At 36.2% G+C, this 20,118-nt stretch overlaps 1 protein-coding gene across 4 annotated transcripts in view; it reads right to left on the reverse strand.

The window, feature by feature from the left end:
- ALCAM (activated leukocyte cell adhesion molecule) overlaps positions 1–20,118 on the reverse strand; it is a 203,251-nt gene that overhangs the window by 35,462 nt on the left and 147,671 nt on the right. For all 4 annotated transcript variants that reach the window (XM_013982482.2, XM_003358827.5, XM_021070497.1 and 1 more), the window contains exons 3-7: positions 18,122–18,341; positions 8,616–8,680; positions 7,346–7,433; positions 6,701–6,883; positions 1,751–1,878 (exon numbers count right to left, since the gene is read on the reverse strand). In XM_013982482.2, the coding sequence (XP_013837936.1) occupies positions 1,751–1,878; positions 6,701–6,883; positions 7,346–7,433; positions 8,616–8,680; positions 18,122–18,341 (684 nt within the window). The remainder of the gene's footprint in view (positions 1–1,750; positions 1,879–6,700; positions 6,884–7,345; positions 7,434–8,615; positions 8,681–18,121; positions 18,342–20,118) is intronic.

Raw genomic sequence — 20,118 nt, forward strand, 5'->3', positions numbered from 1 at the left:
GGAGGGAGAAGGGGGGGATAAATTTTAAAAAGAGAAAAAAGAAAAGAGTGAATAACTAAGAATAAAAAATAATCACAATGGAAAACAGTAAGGAGGTTCCTCAAAAAACTAAAAATAAAGCTACCATATGATCCAGTAATCCACTCCTGGGCATCTATCTGTAGAAAACCATAATTCAAAAAAGACACATGCATCCCAATGTTTTTGGCCATGCTATTAAGAACAAGCAATACATGGAAGCAACCTAAATACCCATTAAGAAAGGAATGGATAAAGAAGATGTGGTACATATATACAGTGGAATTGTCATTAAAAAGAATGAGATAATGCCATTCACAGCAACATGGATGGACTAAAGATTATCATACTAAGTAAGTCAGGCAGAGAAAGACAAGTATCACATATCACTTATATATGGAATCTAAAATAATGATACAGATGAACTTACTTACAAAACAGAAACAGGCTCACAGACTTTGAATACAATCTTATGGTTACCAAATGGGAAAGGTGGTGGGAGAGAGGAATGGATTGAGAGTTTGGGACTGGCACATGCACACTACTGTATATGGAATGAATGGTCCACCTAGACCTGTTGTATAGCACAAGGAACTCTACTGAATATTCTGCGATAATATATATGGGAAAAGAATCTGAAAAGGAATGGATAAGTATATATATATAACTGCATTACTTTGCTGTATAGCATAAAGTAACACAACATTGTGACTCAACTATACTTCAAAAAAATTTTTGGAAAATGAAAAATAGATGAGCTAAGAGTATATATTAATGAAAAAGATAATCGTTGCTAAAACTAAGACAAATTTGACTCTGGCATCCTTAAAAACCAAGGTAGAGACATAATTAGTTTCAAATTTCATTTGCATATTAGATGAAAACAATGTGTCAATTAGGATAAACAGAGCTTTCTATTAACATTTAAGTATAAAAAAATCACTTATACTTGTCCTATGAATAATATAGTGGGTAATACTCTTAAACATTGTTGAACAATGCAATGTGACATTTGTGAACAGATCCATGTGGTAAATGTTGTATTGAGGTGTACATGGCTTTTCCCAGTAGAAGGTCATGTCAAACACAAGCCGGGAAGGCTATGGGACAGCAAACAAATGTCATCAGACAGAGCATTCTCCTAGTCTGGCTCCATAGCACCATGACATCTAGAACACATCCAAATTATTCTCTAGACATCATTTCTTTCAGCTATGATACTGATAGAAGTTGAGAAACTGACCTTTCAAGACCACATACAATGGCAAAATATAGCCCATGGCTTCTTTCTATCAAGCTGCATATAATGTACAATAGAAGTGTCCCTATATCAGAAATTTAGGGATGTGTTCAGGAAAGCACTGTTGGTAGATTTAGAATCCACATCAGACCATTTGCTGTCATCATTCTCCTTTTATATTTGTCTGAAGAGCAGGTTCTTATAATTTATTTGGATAATGAGACCTTGAGTTTCTGTTATTATGGTTTTCTGTGAACAGCTTTTTCCTCTTTGACCCCGATTTCACTTAACACGAAGGAAAAAAAGACAAGAGTACTAGCAGATGCCAAAAAACTTTCAAAGGACATTCCACAGTTGTCCCTTGTCTCCAAGAATAACATCCTTTCTCACTTAAGCTGCCCAAGTACGTATAATTCTTAATGTCAACCAGCTGCCAAACAATAGGTCAGAATAATAGCAGTCTAACTCAAGTAGTAATCCTGAAGCACTTACTGGTAAGTAAAACAAAAACTCTTCAGGAGGAGGGTTCCCGTTTCCCAGGCATTTAAGAGTGATGTTGTCTCCTTCTTTGATGGCATTTTTTGGTGGCAGCACTTGTATTGTCACCTGCTCTGTAGGATCTGCAAGAGTCACAGACATAAGTTACCCTTTTTCATCAAGCACCAAGGTACTCTGCACTTACAATGTAAATGACTAAATTATACACAATTTTCTCAAGAAGCTAGTAATGGTAATTACTTAAATGTATCTTTTTATAGAAGGATTGAAGTTAATAGCTACTTGTATAACAAGTACTAATCTTGGTTAGAGCAAACTACAAAGAGACCCTGTTACATAAAAATTAATTTCTTCCTAGCAAAATGAATGACCATAATTATTTTATGTGTAAAAGAGCACTAGGAACAATATCACTGTATAATCTCATTATAAGGACATTTAACCATATTATGTGTATCTTATGGTTTGGAAAGACTGGGGCAGCTAGCAAAGAAATTAAAACTATTAGGCACCCCTACACTCATATTACACAATAATACCTTACATTAAATGAAAAGAGACATGAGACAATACCAGAAAGATTTTTGGTATGCAGGAGAGTAGTTCTGCTTTCAAAAAGATGAATCCCATGAACTGAGGGAGACCCTTAACACAATCAACAGAACTGTAAGTGTACTGTAATTCTTTTTTGTTCATTGGAGCCAAGATGTAACTTTCATTCCATTTTGGTCATTTTTATGGAGAAAATAGGGCTAAAGGGTTTTCTTTCGTAGAGGCCACTGCTCAACAATAGAATGCTAAGGAAATTTAAAGGCTACATACACAGTGGACCACATCTAGCTAACAGCAAATAAAAGGAGGTAGTGTTGACAGTTATAAATAACCCACTTTCTAACACATCCACCTGTTATGTAACTGGTGATACAATGAACAATGAATTTGAAATCATATAATGCCAAGGTTTATTTTAGAGAACCTTTCTACAAGGCTTATTAATGACTGAGGCAAGTGTCTCTATTTCCAAACTGGCAGCGCTAAACATAATCTATGAAGACTTATTTTGCTATTAGCTAATACAGCAAGATGAATAAGTGCTCAATTATGATGCTTTTAAAAGATCTCTTGCAGCCTTTTACTTATCTTTCTAAGACTAAAGTGCAGAGAGAAAAAGAAAAGACTGAAGGGTTTTTATAGGTTGCTTCTTTGACTTTCTCCATTATTGGGCATCTTTGAATATTTACTGAGAATGTTCTGAGACTAAACAGTAATTGGTTTAGCATAGCTCATTTTTCTGAATTTGCCTGAGCTATCTTCTAATCAGCAGTTCCTAGTAAAATCAGAAAGTAAATAGAGTTTGTCTTTTGTTTCTCCCCCGCCCCCCACTGACTCCCCATTTCTAGGGCTCCCTCACTCTTTCCTGTGGCCTTTCTCTGCCTTGCGTGGTTACTAACCAAAGCTGACACCAGAACAGCTAGGAATCATAGTCTGAATTCCTGCTTTATTTCAAAACCCCCTCCCTCTGTGTCCCTTTTTCAATAGGCTCTACTCTGTATTAGAGTTGAAGAACTAAACTGAGATCAGAAGGTTAATGTAACACATTTGAGGTTTAACAGTAACTTTCTAGATGCCACTAATACGCCTTCAACAAAATTAATGATCTCTTTCTCTCCCTTGGCCCCTAACTTTGAATTTTACTCTATTAGTAAATCATCATTCTGCCAGTTCTCTGGCTTTCTCCTCTGCCCTCTCTTATCCACTCAATCACCCAGTCTTAATGATTAATCCTTATGCTTTGCATCTGCCTCTTCCCTTCAAGTCCCACTAACACGTTCCTAGCAAAGGCTCTAATTAATCTACACCTGAAACATTGCCATTGAACTTCATTTGGTCCTTCACCTTGAACCTTTCTCTTTTCTACTTCTTCATTCACATATATTCTCTAAATCGGTTTTTGAAGTAGTGCTTTGAATATGACAATGATATTTAAAATTCTTCATGCATCCCCAATATATAAAAGTTGAAATAAAAATTAACCTGGTATCCACAATTGCCTAGAACCTAGTTCAGGTGAGAATCTTATATCTCACTACTCCATATATACCCCTACATCATGACCCAAAGAATCTACTCACTTTTTTTCTCCCATCCCTCCATTTATCCTCTATTAACTCATTTATTCATTCATTTGGCTAATATTTATTTTGTGCAGGAACTAAGTACTGGAGTTAGAGAGTTGAAAGCAGCACATTCCCTGCCCTCAGTGAACTTTCAGTTTATTTATGAGGACACCAAACTTAACAATTAAGACTGCAACAACATAAAAACTGCCTAAGATGGAGTAGTCCCTGGTAGCTTACAGACCCACTGACTGAGAAGCATCCAGTAGGAAACGGCCCTGGACCTGGGTTTTGAAGAATAAGTAGGTGTTTACTGGATAATAAAAGTAAAATAGTGACAGCATATGGATAAGCATGTGCATAGTATTCCACAGGAGGAATCTGGAAAATAGAACAGACTACAGAAGAGATGGAGGTTGAGAAAGGTCAGGACAAGGCTACAAGGGACTCATGGCATACTGACATCAGAATTATGACAATTAACCTGAGAGATCTGGGGAGTCACGGAAGAGTTTAATCATAGCAGTGACATGTTCACATTTATGTTGTAGAAAGATATTTCTGGCAGCAGCTTGCAGGACAGTTTGGGGTAAACAGACGGGAATACTATTTTGGAAATTGTTACAAAAATACCAGCAATGAGGAAAGGTGGCATAATCTCAGGCAGTGTCAGAAAGCAGAATCAGATAAACACAAAGACGAAAGAGCTATATTCTATAAAACTTCATTATAGACTGGATAGGGTAAGGAAGGAGTGGGTTAGTGCATCTTTCTCAGGCTCTCTCAAGATGAACTGATCACGTTTCTTTTTCTTGAATGTACTCTTCTGTACTTTCCATTTAGCGTCTCCTTTTCTCCTCTGAAGTCAACCTAGAGCAGTGGTTTTCCAAGTGTGGTCCTCAGTTGGTCAGTATTAGCATCACCAAACATTAGTAGCATTATCATCGCTTGTTAAAAACGCAGAGTATTTCCGCCCCACCTCATACCTCCTGGATGAGAACTGGGCCCAGTAATTTGTGGTTGAACAAGTCCCCCTGGTGATTCTCATGCATACTCCTGACTGGGAATCACTGTTCTTGGACACCTGGGCTTTTAGGGCTGTTCAGAGTCCCCCATGGCACTTACACATTGACCATTTCCTTCTGAGGGAGGTGTCTCACTTTTCTATTGGAATAGAGGTCTGACAAGCCCTTAAATGTCAGGACTATGTCGTAAGCACTTTTGGATCTTCGTTGTGAAGGCCAGCACTGCATACATTGTGCCTTCTCAAAAATCTGTGCCAAGTGCACCTCACACAGCCAGCCACAGTAAAAGCATTCCCTTTTTATTCACCTAAGGAAATTTTCTTCCCATCTATCTCTTCATGCCTGACACTCACATACATCCCTGTTCTTTCTTAAGCCAATTCCCCAATCCTTTTCACTCACTTTCATATCTTACCTATCTTGTACTCCTGTACTTAAACCAAGATAGTTTATTTCCAAATGAATATTTTTGAACAGAATTCTGCTTCCACATACAGAAATAATAATTTGATCTTAGATAAGCTGCATATGATGAAATCCTCTCAATCCTTGCTTTTACATCAAGTTGAAACTTATTTGCAAAGTTTCAGGCAAAATAAGTCATTACTGTTAGAGCAAGTGGAATTTCAGTTTAGTCCTTATATAAGGTTCTGCATTGTATGGAACCCAAATAGAAATGTATCTGAGATAAAACTCTCTGAAGATTAAACCTCTCTGGAGGTTTAATGGGCATTTCTACCCCTTTCTCAAATAGATGGAGAAGTAGTAGGTAATTCTACAACATATGACAGTATTATGAGAATTTCTGATTCATTAAAAAAAAGTTTTCTTGCATCTCCCCCCCCAAAGATATCTCTAGATTATGCTTATGAAGTAGTAATGATTAAATAGTAATACTGATATTAGTACTTAATAATGAGCATTTAATGAGATATATATTGTTACTTTGGATTTTTTATTTCACTTAATCTCCAGAGTTAACACCATGAGTTAAATATCATACTTTTCCCATTTCAAAATAAGAAAACTGAGACGTAGAGTAGTTAACCTTCTTTTCTAGAAATACATAGTAACCAACAGCACTGGGACTAGATTGCCAGCATCTTTGCTTGTGATCATTGTATTATCTTGGTTCTGGTCTTACAGGAGAGTGCACAGCACTGGGGGAAAAGGATTCTAATCCAGTTGCTACAGTTAATTTAGGGCAAGTCTCTGGGTCTCACCTTACTGTTAAGTAAAATAATGGTGTTAGAACAGATGATCAAGAAGGTTCCTTTGTAGTCTAATATTCTTTGATTCAAATAAATCTATGAAATGAAATTAACCAAAACATGCTGGAATTCGACATCCTATTTAATTTATGTAATTGATCTCACTACTAAAATGGATCTCTTTATTAAAATGGAAACTCCATATCTAGAAAACCAATCAGTCATAAGCCTCTATTCATTTGTCATTCATTCAGAAAATCATCACATGGCATTTTGAATTCCTGAAAAATCCATGGTTATATGCCAGAGGACTATCAGAAAAAAATCAGACTAAGTTAGAGATCTTATGTTTAAGAAACTTAGTGTCTAATGAATACAAAAGAGATGATTCTAAATAACGAAGTAGAGAATGAAACATATAAGATGTGTAAGCATTTAGTCTATAGGCCTTGCAAAGTGGGCAATCCTTCGGGTACAATGGAAGAGGTTTATAAGTAGGTTCCAAAGAGCTTTTGGATTGGGGCTTAAAATAGCATTTGAATATTTTTTCTAATATATTAAAATCCCATAATTATACATTGAGTTACTTACAGTAAATATCAAAGATTGCTTGTTCAGAGTACACTGTTTTCTGGCCAGATGGTCCATAATATGTCACAGAGCAGGTGAATGGCATTTGTATGTCAGCCTTGGTTGTCTTATACTCCAGGGATGAAGTCATGGTATAGAGCTGAGTTACTGGGTCCATTTGCTTTTTAAAAATTATGACCACCGCTGAAGAAAATAAAGAATACTAATGGTGGGATCTTTCATCGGAAAATCACAGTCCTTAATTAACTGTCATAGCAACTTTGAGAAGTGGTTTTGTCCTTCTTACTATATTTAACAGGAGAGAAAATTGACATGTAGTGAGGTAGATGTCTTTTCAAAAGCATGAATCAGAGACATAGACAGAAATAGAATCCTGGAATTCTATCTCCCACTCACTTTAATTAACTTCTAGGACATGCCATATACAGAAATAATTTTCTCTGTTCTCGTTTCTTCTGCACAAGCTCTAAAATGATGTTTTTTTTTTTAAATCCCTTAATGATTTAATAGATACTTAAAGTAACAAAGTATAGAGTCATAGGTTAAAAGACAGCAACATATTTAGACTCAGGATGGTCTAAGGAATGCTTAAATAAGACAAAGTCAAAACAGGCCACCTGAATTTATTGCCCACTTCTCACCCACCTTCTTCAAGGGGTTGCAGCACTTTTCCATTCCTGTACCACGTGATGTTGCCATCTGGATAACTGTCTTTTGAAATGCACTCACCCAACTGCAAAATAAAGAGGGAATATTACAACCTGGGCTCCATCAGTGGTTGTCCATTTGAAAGCCCCAGACTCCCCAAGGATGCAATTATTCCAACAGTTTCTTTTTAACCCATTCATTTTCCAAGCCCTGACTAAGGACTGAATGAGTGCACTCATGTCTAAGAATAATGCCTTGTGCTTAAAATTATGGTTTTTCCCATTTTAAAATGTGCAATAGATGCTGCCACCATTAATAAAATCACATTCATTTAAAAGCATTACTCAATTCACTTTGACAGTATTCATTCCTAACATTAAGTAACATCACTACATTAATATCAGCTATTACCATGGTTCATAGAAGAGTCATTAACATGAGGCTGCCTCTCTAGTTTCATGCTATGGATATTTCAGATGACATAAACTTATCAGGATCTATAGTCCCTACTACTTTTCTTTAGGTGATTTTAATATTTAGTGTTTATTAAATAATATTATGCAATCAAATTTAATCTGATTCAAGGAATTCTGAACTTGCTTCTTTCCCTAAGGAAAATTTGGCTATTTTAGTTAGTAAACATGAGATTATTAATCAAGTGATATGCTCATATATGGAACTTCAGTTTCGTCACTCCCTCAACACAGACGTCCTTCAAACCTTGGCTAATACCATTGTTCAATCTGATCTTATCTTTTTACTTCAACTTTTCAAAAGCTATTTGTCAATAAGGTAAAGACCAAGCATTATACATCGTAGAAGGTTTGTCATAACCCAGCCTCTCTTTAACTGTCTTACTGTACTCTCTTGCCCACTGGCTGAGCATCCAAAATTCTAGCAATGCAACTGATGTGTTTCCCAGATACTCCCTTTTATTTTACATGATATCTCATATTGTTGGAAAGCTCTTTCTACCTTTGGTCTGGGGAGAATCTACTCATCTGTCATGACTTCACCAGACATCCAGTTCATTTAAACCAGAAAGACTTTGGCCCTTTTTCACTCTCATCCCTCTCTGCTCCCCTCAGAAATGACCACACCTTCCTCTCTATCTCCTCTCTACCCAGTGGAGACTTTCTGACTGGCACATGGAACACTGTCAGATCCATAGAGCAAAGTCCATCTTATTTGTCCTGGTGTCTCAGGTCAGGAGAAGGCATTCGACACTAGGCTAAGGGAAAGTATATGATCAAAAACAAGTTCTTACCTTTTTAAGCTTCTCTGTTTCAAGAAATGGAGCTTTGCTTACAATTTCAGGTTTAGATGGTTGCTCTAAAGTTAAGTAGAGAAAGATTTTAAGTACATGTGGAAGAAGAAAACAGGCATTTGTGATTTGGTTTCTAGAAAAGTAACTGGGTCACCATGCTATGCAGTAGAAAAAATATATATATAAAGGAATAAAAATAAAGATAAAAAAGAAAAATATTGATATTAGAAAAAAATAAAAGAAAAATAATTAATTTACTCAAAGTAGAAAAATAAACAACATAACAGTTTTTGCATATAATCTAAAATTAATAAACCTGTGAGTCTACCCCTTCCAAATATTTGCTTTATTACATTAAATGTTATTTTAAATGTTTATTACTCCTTTGAATAAATATTGGTAATGTTTCCTGGATGCTTTATAAATAGTGAGTATGGATTTCATGGTAAACAGAGTTTAATGTACTAAAAAGGATGTGTTATTGCAACTGATTATCATGTACACATTCTACTTCTCAATAATCTCCAACACCTTAGATGAAAACCGGAATCCACAAGTATCAGAATCACAGGAGTGCTTATTTTAAAATGCAGATTTCTGATCCCTACCCAGTCAATTGAATCAGAATAACTAGGAAAATCTTATAAATTTAATTTTTAAACAAGTTCCATTGAGAATTCTTGGGCAAAATGGAGTTTAAGAATCACTATTGCACAAAGTAGTTTAGGGAAGGTTCCTATGTATCACAAATTTTATTTTATTTGTTTGGCTCTGCCCATGACATACAGAAGTTCCTGGACCAGGGACTGAACCTGTGGCACAGCAGTGAGCCAAGCCACAGCAGTGACAATGACAGCTCCTTTATCTGCTGAGCCATCAGGGGATTCCTCAAACCTTATTTTTTAAGTAAAGTTATATTATGAAACTGTGAGAAAATGTGAGAAAATCTTTCAAATCTGGAACCTGAGATAATGGACAGAAGTGTTTTAAATACAAGAAGTTCTGTAAGCATAAATTCTAACAGAGGCTTCGGGAAAAGTTAATTACAAATTGTGGCAACAGGTATTATTCAAACTTATTTTAAGTTATTTTATTCTTAGCTACTAGTTATCACCGGTGGCTTTTTTAACTTTTAAATTAGCTCTAACAGGGGAGTTCCCGTCGTGGCGCAGTGGTTAATGAATCCGACTAGGAACCATGAGGTTGCGGGTTCGGTCCCTGGCCTTGCTCAGTGGGTTAACGATCTGGCGTTGCCGTGAGCTGTGGTGTAGGTTGCAGACGCGGCTCGATCCAGCGTTGCTGTGGCTCTGGTGTAGGCCAGTGGCTGCAGCTCTGATTCGACCCCTAGCCTGGGAACCTCCATATGCCGCGGGAGCGGCCCAAAGAAATAGCAAAAAGACAAAATAAATAAATAAATAAATAAATAAATTAGCTGTAACAATTAGTCTACAAAAAAGTGGATACTGCCCAATTGTCATTGATTTTTGTGAATCTCATGGAGGACTATTCTATTCTCAAATAATAAACAAATAAATCAGGCTCCCTGACTTAAGACTATATTACAAAGCAACAGTCATCAAAACTGTATGGTACTGGCACAAAGACAGAAATATAGATCAGTGGAACAGGATAGAAAGCCCAGAATTAAACCCACGCACCTATAGCCAACTAATCTATGACAAAGGAGGCAAGAATATACAATGGAGAAAAGACAGCTTGTCCAATAAGTGGTGCTGGGAAAACTGGACAGCCACATGTAAAAGAATGAAATTAGAACAGTTCCTAACACCATACACAAAAATAAACTCAAAATGGATTAAAGACCTAGATATAAGACTAGATACTATAAAAGATATAGGCCAAACACTCTCCAAGATAAACGACAGTAACATCTTCTCAGATCCACCTCTTAGAGTAATGATGTGGTTGCCAAGGGGGAGGGGGAGGGAGTGGGGTGGTTGGGAGCTTGGGTTAATAGATACAAACTATTGCCTTTGGAATGGATTAGCAATGAGATCCTGCTGTGTAGCACTGGGAATTATATTTAGTCACTTATGATGGAGCATGATAATGTGCAAAAATAGAATGTGTGCATGTATGTGTGACTGGGTCACCATACTGTACAGTAGAAAAAAAAACTATATTGGGGAAATAAGTCTTAAAAAATAATAATCAAAAAAATAGTTCCTAGCACAGCAAAAAAAAAAAAAAAAAAAAAAAAAAAAAAAAAAAACCCACACCAAAAAAAAGAAAAAAAACCAAAACAAAAACACCAAACCAAACAAAAAAACAAACAAACAAAAAAAACCCAAAACAAATGGGACTTAATTAAACTTAAAAGTTTCTGCACAGCAAAGGAAACCCTAAACAAAATGAAAAGACAACCCAAAGAATGGGAGAAAATATCTGCAAATGAATTGACTGACAAAGGATTAATTTCCAAAATTTATAAATACCTCCTACTGCTCAATACCAAAAAAAAAAAAAAACCCATCAAAAAATGGGCAGAAGGTCTAAATAGACAATTCTTCAAAGAAGACATACAGATGGCCAAAAATACACATGAAAAATGTTCAACATCACTCATTATTAGAGAAATGCAAATCAAAACCACTATGAGGTACCACCTTACACCACCCAGAAGGGCCATCATCAAAAAGTCTACAAACAATAAGTGCTGGAAAGGGTGTGGAGAAAAAGGAACCCTATTACACTATTGGTGGGATGGTAAATTGATGCAACCACTGTGGAAAACAGTATGGATATTCCTCAGAAAACTAAACATAGAATTACCATTTGATCCAGCAATCCCACTCCTAGGCATCTATCCAGAAAAAACCATGACTCGGAAAGACACATGTACTCCAATGTTCATTGCAGCACTATTTGCAATAGCCAAGACGTGGAAACAACCTAAATGTCCATCAACAGAGGAGTGGATAAAGAAGAAGTGGTACATATACCCAATGGAATATTACTCAGCCATTAAAATGAAAGATATAATGGCATTTTTAGCAACATGGATGGACGTAGAAATTATCATGCTAAGTGAAGTCAGTCAGACAATGAGACACCAACATCAAATGCTATCATGTGGAATCTGAAAAAAGGACACAATGAGCTTCTCTGCAGAACAGATAGAGACTCACAGACTTTGAAAATCTTATGGTTTCCAAAGGAGAGAGTTTGGGGGGTGGGAGGATGCGCTGGCGGTGTGGGATAGAAATACTATAAAACTGGATTGTGATGATCATTGTGCAATGATAAATGTAATAAATTCACTGAGTAATAAAAAATAAAAAATAAAAACAACAAGCTATTCTTTCTTTCATACTTTCACTGTTGACCATCTCAATACTTTTAATTTTGCTTACCAAACTAAACTAAATTGACCTTGTATGATTATTACTCAATTGTTACATACCCTTATGAGACATGCTACATACCCAAATCCATTATGGAAAACAAGGAAGAAGACAAAATATCTTTGGAACAGCAAAACAGATACCACCGAGACTATACGCAAAAATGATATAGCTTTCTCCAGATTAACATCCAGAGTTAATTTTCCAATTGCAATTACTTTATACTAGAAATTAGAATAATGAATAATAACAGTGAATCTTCTAGGTGTTGAACTTGCACTTTAACTATGAGGCTTCTTTTCTTTTCTTTTTTTCTTCCTCTTTTTTTGTCTTTTTGGGGCTGCCCTCATGACATATGGAAGTTCCCAGGTTAGGCATAGAATCAGAGCTGCAGCTGCTGTCCTATGCTATAGTCACAGCAATGCCAGATCCAGGCCACATCTGTGACCTACACCACAGCTCATGACAATACTGGATCCTTAACCCAGTGAGCAAGGCCAGGGATGGAATTCACATCCTCATGGATACTAATCGGGTTCTTAACCAGATGAGAAACAACAGGAATTCCAAAGAGGCCTATTTTCTGTTACGTCTAGAAATATAATTCTCTTGATACAACCTTCTAAAAATTGATTATCTGTATCCTAAATGCACTGATTAGTGTGTTGGGGAAATAATTAAAAAATAAATAAACAAAATAAAAAAAGAAAGATTAAAAAGTGGAACAAAGAAATATAGAAAAACAGAAAGGCATAACAGACACTACATGAACACAAACAAGAAGTGACACCTGGCTACTTGATTGTTAGGAATGTGACCACAAATTATAAAAAACTGACAATTCAAAACTGATATTCAAAATAAACAGCGATTTCAGGGAAACATGTGGGGGATTAAAGCCTTCTATATATCAGTAAGTCATAATTGTATCACTATTTTAATGAAACGCCATTAATGTTCATACTTAACAACTCTGAGTTATTGATAAAACATTAAATTCTGTTCAGTATTCAATGTTTTATGGCAAAGAAGCCTGCACTCAAATTATTTAAACAGAACAAAAATCTTTAAACTTGAGTAAGCGGAAGGTCTTTGGGAACTAAAATCAGATATTTAATGACACCTCTCAGAGCTCAAGAGAGGTAAGACATTAATTTATGTGACTAATAAAGAATCAAGATTAATAAGAAAAAGAGTTTTTTGTTTCTTCTTCAGTACTATCTATGCCTGGAATATATAGGGAGATTTAAAAAATCCTCCAAAACAAATAGGCTCTCAATACAAAATGTGGGTGGGCAGTTTTGTTAAGTTGCACTACTTTCCAGTTCACCAAAATACCAACTCAGTTAGATACAATCTCACTTACTCTAAAGGAGAATATATTCTTCTACTTTGATTTGTAAAGCCTGTGATGTTTGCTTAATGCACGTTTCATCATAAATACTGGTGTGTTATCATTGTTGGTCTTGTCCACAAAGCTATGTGTGCTTTGTTTCCATAAATACTTTCTAAAATTTATTCTTACTTGAATAAAATAAAACTCCAGCCAACCCAGGGAAACTTGATGAAAGGATGCCTAACATTTAGTCCTCTTTGTACTTACTCATTGTTCTATTGAGAAGAGAGACTCACACTGGGTATTGTGAAAGTAATGGTAACACATATTGCATTTCTTTGAGTTACCTTATCCTTAAACTTTTGTTTCAAAACTTCTATATTAAATACCTATTTTGTATGTAATTTTCTCTCATACTAGCTTGTAAAAATCAATGAGCATTAGTTAGAGGACCATAGAAGAAGATGCATACTATTTTAGCAAAATTGCATATTGATTCCAAAGCATTAAAAAAAAAACTTTATGTGAATTATGTCTTAATATGATTCAAAGATTCATAACCAAGCAAGTATAGAATTGAAAGTCATGTCACAAATCTGTTTGCATTATTAAAATAATTTTGTGAAGGGTTTCACAGCCAGGTGAGGATGGAGTGATGAATGCGAAACAGCTCTATATCACTTATGATGTACTAGTTTTATCATCAAAAACCATGCAGGACAGCTCGATTTGATATGGGAGGAGAGCTGGAAAAGGCAGGTGCACTGGTTACACTGAGTCAAGAGCACTTCTCTCTTTTAAATCATTTAAGTAAATGATTGTGAGCATGAAATCATAATTTATTTTCCTTATCAGATGGGAAAAGGTATTTTTTTATATTTTTAAAGAACCAAAATTAAATATACAATGTAGATCTCATTTGTTAAATAGGTCTTTTTCTGCTTCCTTCATTCAAAAAAAAAAAAAAACTACTTGCAGTTGAAAGTTTGAATAACTTTCACAGGGAGGTTGGGAGGAGGGATGCTCAGTTCTAATAAAATATGGAGAACAATATCCAAATGAAAACTCTAAAATAGCAATGTGAAGTCAATCATTGCTAAGAGAAGAGCTGGTTTGTCCAGGTGGACACCAGACTCCAACTAAAGGGAACAGTCTTCCTTTTTTTTTTTCTTGAGCTGCCCTGAGGCATATGGTGCACCCGAGCAAGGGGATCAAATTTGCATCCCAGTGCCAATCCCATTGCACCACAGCGAGTGTGAGCTCAGTCTTCCTTTTAACACTTACACACACTAAAGCAGAAGGTTAGGCTGGATCATGGTTTGCAAATGCTTTCTTAATGCTGGAGCCCTTCTCCCATTTTTTTCTTGAAAAGAAAAAAATGAGTGGGTAGAATTCTAGCTAATCAAGTAGAACCAGCTCCTCCCCCAACCCCTTGCCCCCAGCCCTGTTCATTGGCTGCTCAGGAGGATCCTAGGAACAGCATGGGAAAACAATCACCTAATCCAAAGTACTCATCTACTGATGAGGAGGGAATTGCAGCCCCCTGACTAGTGAAGTCATTTGCCCAAGGTCAGAAGCTAGCAGTGGATCTAACAAAGCCAGATCTCCTGATGACCAATTCAGTGATTTTTCTATTATAACACTGATAGCCTTTTGGCTCTCTGGACACCCATGTGACCTCTAAGATTTTTGCACAATCACTGGAATGACACTTTGGGAGCTTTGAGAGGCCGCCTCTTTCTGAGGGATAGTTTTATTAACTTCAAATGTGCATTAAATGCAAGTAGTTTAATTTTGATGAAATTCAACTATGAGAGAGAGAAAAAGAAAGAAAGAACGAGAGAAAGAGAGGAAGGAAAGAAGGAAGGAAAAGCAAGCAAGCCATGTTGGTAACAAAGCAGGTGACTTATTTGGAACTGGCGGCTTTATGGTCATGGTTTCTTGCATCTGCAGTTTAGCTTAAAACTAAATAAACAAATCTATAGCAGAGGTAATAAAGTCATCAGGCATGGGCTCCAGTTAGAATAAATGCAGTTTGACTTTGCTCATGAGGAGGGCACGCTGCAGCATACTGATCTGGGATTAGCTCACGTTAACCATACTCCTTCTGTGGTACACAGTACATGTTGCTAGGTGACTTGACAGAAGGAAACAGAGGACTGATTGATGAGCCTAGTAACTCTTAAGTGACTGCAATATATACATGCATAGATTGAAAGCCTCCATGTCACAGCTGCTATTTGCTTCACAAAAAGTGACACAAAATAAATTAATTATTTTAAAAAAGCAAAGCCCCTATATGCTTTTGCAAACACTTTATCATGAGCTGTGCTGTTTATTTAATTGGACTTGGAGGGTCCCACAGTTTCTAGCATAAAACCCCATTTTCAAGAGTGTGTAGCTTGTCTATTTAAATTCTCTCTGGCCTGGAGCCTGGAATGCAAATTCTGTTTCTGAGAATCACTTTGTTTTCAACAACATTCAAAAGAGAAGGGGGTAGGGGGATCTGATGGTATGCAGGGTGTGAGTTTGTTTTCACAGTCATAGAAATCCTCTGTATTCCAAAACAGCTAACAAATTTTATTGAATTAGGCTAACTGAATTTTTTTAAGCATGGCATTTAAAAAAAACTATATTATGGAGGAGCACGACAATGTGAGAAAAAAGAATGTATACATGTATGTGTAACTGGGTCACCATGCTGTACAGTAGAAAATTGACAGAACACTGTAAATCAGCTATAGTGGAAAAAATTAAAATCATTATATATATATATATATATACACATATATATATATACACACATACATATATAAAACTATATTCTAAAAATTGTCACAAATGTTTGTTTTCGAAATGGAACAACCTAATTTTCTCGACTTTCTGATAGATTGTCTCAATATTTGGTAATTTTAACATAGTAACAAATCAATTGGCACGACTCTAGAGTGCTGTGACAATCTCTGTACCTCCTGCAGTACATTATTCTTGTGTACTAATATTTTTGAAGTCATGGCCTAATTAAAAGATTTTGGTAGCTCTCTTTAGAAAAAGGGTTTCTAGCTGTGCATCATCCATCTTCCCAATAACATCAAAGCGAAATAAAGGCAAGAAAGAAAAACAATACATGGAGTTTGGCAAATGAAAGATGGAGATTATTTGGGTTGTTTAATGGAAGGGGCATGACTGGGAAACACTTGGTATTTGGTTTGATCCATAAAATGATTGAGTTGAGTAGATGGTTTCTGGAAAGTACCTTCTAAACTGAAAGGTAATCAACTGAAACATATAATATGCCTTTACAAGGTTCTTCTGGAGAACAAAGGATTCTTTGATAGTATAAGCACTCTTTGAATCTTTGTCATGAGCCCATAAGAGCTTTGAAGTCCATACAAATGCTTTAGGGACTGTCCTGGTTAGTTGCATAGGCTATTACAAGAGAAACAGGAAAAATCCATGGTTACTTGCTGTTATAGCAAAGCCCTCTGGGTTTCTTTCTTCTATGTTTACTTTAATAATTTCTAGGTGCTGTCAAGTTATCAGAAAGTAGAGGAAAAAACTGAAAAGTGAGACCTTATTCCCTAATTAAAGAAGATTGGCGTTCTGAAACTTTTGCGACCTATTTTTCTCCCTGTAATTTTCTAAGATATTTTTCTCCCTGTAATGAAGGTGGGACTTTTTATTTGAATATTAAAAGGTAAAACATTTTAATTAGAACTTCTCAAGTCATTCATCTGCATAGCTATTTACACACTCATATTAACTATATATTATCATTAGGAAAAGTAATTCACAGTAATTGCTCCAAGTTTCTTCTACAACCCTCTCTTCTTCCAACTCCACTTCTTTCCCTTGGTGTATTCCACACACATTCAGAGTATGGTGAACTTCTTTATTTCAGGGCAATTTTTTAAACTACTTGAACATTTTCAATAAAGAAATCAACAAGCATTAAGCATTAAAGTTCAGAATATGGGGGAGTTCCCGTCGTGGCGCAGTGGTTAACGAATCCGACTAGGAACCATGAGGTTGCGGGTTCGGTACCTGCCCTTGCTCAGTGGGTTAACGATCCGGCGTTGCCGTGAGCTGTGGTGTAGGTTGCAGACGAGGCTCGGATCACGCGTTACTGTGGCTCTGGCGTAGGCTGGTGGCTACAGCTCCGATTCAACCCCTAGCCTGGGAACCTCCATATGCCGCGGGAGCGGCCCAAGAAATAGCAACAACCAAAAGACAAAAAAAAAAAAAAAAATAAAAAAAAAAAATAAAGTTCAGAATATGTGTGTGTAAACACACATACAAGTACAAATATATTCATATACAGAAAACATTGATCTCTTGTATATCATTGTTTTTATGTATCAAAATGGCAATTTTATATGGCTAAGCCTAATGCATATATATGTACGCATGATATACATGAATATGTGTATGTATTGTTATGTATCTTATCTATCTATCTATCTATCTATCTATATATATATATATATCACAGAGCATTTGCTTGTACATGTCAGTGAAAGATCATGTGTCAGTTTTCATCTAGTAGTACTTTATATCACAGGAAATTTTAGCCAACAAAACAAGAGAATATTTTTTTAGTTCCTCACTGAAAAGCCCCTATTTGAATTTCAGGGTTTTTGCTTTCCTGGCTGACATCATGCAGGAGTGGAGTGAAGATCTCTAGAAATCCTTTTACACAGATGCCCACTGTGGAGACACTACAGAGAGCTCCATCTTCTTCCTAAAGAGCATTTTGTAGGACCAGTCACTAATCCCACTTAGCAGTTACACTGCAGACCACTTACTGAACACCTTGACTACCGTAGGTGCCTCAAACACGTTGTCCTCTGTGACCAGCATGCACACAAATCTCTTCTCATCACTGATCTTTGCATTACTGATAGACAAAGTGTAGTTTTCTGAGAGGCTCAATCTGTTTTTGTATTCTGGTACATCGTCATACTGCACACTTTTCTTTGTGGAGGACCTGAAGGCAATAAATACTGGGGAGCCATCGGGCTTTTCCTAAAAAAAAAAAAAAAAAAAAAAAAAATTACAGTAATACACTTTTTAAAATAGGCATATTCAGATGCTTCAAGATTACATCCAGAATAACAAAATTTCCTTGGCCATATTCTTCCACCAATATTTGTAGTTCTGACCAAGAAGAATAATTTTGGATATGAGCCATATAAATCTTTGGTTACAGAAAATTATTCCTCACAAGAGAAGAAACTGTAAGTTCTTTTACAGGTATTGATTTAAATATACGAAAATGAAAGGACAGAGCTCTATGAATCTGGAGGACAGAACTAGGAACTATTTTAAAACTAACTAGGGCTGGCCCTATGTCCATCATAAAAGGGAAAAAAAAAAACTACGAAAACAAACATGTAAGTGTTATGTTACAAAATGATTTTCAGCTATCACAGCAAGTATACACCTGAGGTCTAAACACTCATTTAGGAATCTTGGGCAGTTATCTTTTGCATGTTCATGACTTTAATCCATGTACTTTAAATGTCCACACTTCAGTTTCGGCCAGAACTGACATAGCTGACCTTTACACATAACATAGTTTAATGAGTCTTCACGGAAGAACAGTATTTGCCTTGTGAAGTGATCATGTCCATTAAGCCACAGAATCAGATTAATCACTAAAATGCATAGTTTTGCTCTTGGAGTCACAAAACTTCGCTCAAAGACCTTTCATATGAAAACTTCTTATCAAAATAAAATATAATCTGGCATATACAATTATGCCAACAGCACTGAGCTATATAATAATTCATTTCTTCCTCTGCTTCCACAGACATTCTCTTACCTAATAAGCAATAATCTAAAATAAAGGCCAATCCCTCTTCTATGTACCTCATAAGGCCTTTGAGAAAATACAATATGATAAAACATCTTAAAGTGCATGACAAATTTCAAAGTGCTATAATGAGGGACATTTTCAAAACTGTTAATATTTTCTGCTATTATGGACTACATGTTTATGTTCTCTCTCCCGATGTCTATGTATTAGCCCTAACCCCAATATGATGGTATTTGGAAGTGGGCCTTTGAGAGATAACTGGGTTGAGATGTGGTTGGGAGGATGGTGCCCTCATGGTGTGATTAGTGCCCTTATAAGAAGAGGAAAGAACATGAGAGCTCTCTTTCTTTCCATGCAAGCACAAAGAAGAGGTCTTGTGAGCACACAGCATATGGCAGCTATCTGCATACCAGGAGGAGGGCTCTCAACCAAGCTCTAAATCTGCTGGCACTTGGATCTTGGACAGCCCAGCCTCCAGTACTGTGGGAAATAAATGTCTGTGGTTTAAGCTATCCAGTCTGGGGTATTTTGTTATGGCAGCCCAAGCTCACTAACACAATTACTAAGCTAATCTTGGAATCCAAAATTTGCTGTGCATTTAATATCTGAATATATCAGTCGTATTCTCCTTAAATCTTTTAATTTTTCCACAGATTTATAATGCAAATCCTTGCCCTAAATCATTCCTTCAATAGGAAATAAGACCAGTACCATAAATTTCTATATTCATTCACTATGCAAGAAATAATGGTTATTAAATTTTGAGCACTTAACCCTATGCCCGGTACCTTCTTTGGACTTTCCATGCACTAATGGACTTAAGGCACATAAGAACCCTGTAAATTACAGATTAGACAAGGGACACAGAAGTTGGTTAAACAACTGGTCCAGCGCTCCAGCTGGACTATTCAGCAGGACCAAAACTGGAGCTCCAAAGCCTGGTTCCATTATTACTGTACTAGATCACTCTTGACAGACAGACAT

The sequence above is a fragment of the Sus scrofa genome, chromosome 13, assembly GCF_000003025.6.
Source record: "Sus scrofa isolate TJ Tabasco breed Duroc chromosome 13, Sscrofa11.1, whole genome shotgun sequence".
NCBI classification, from domain to species: Eukaryota; Metazoa; Chordata; class Mammalia; order Artiodactyla; family Suidae; genus Sus; species Sus scrofa.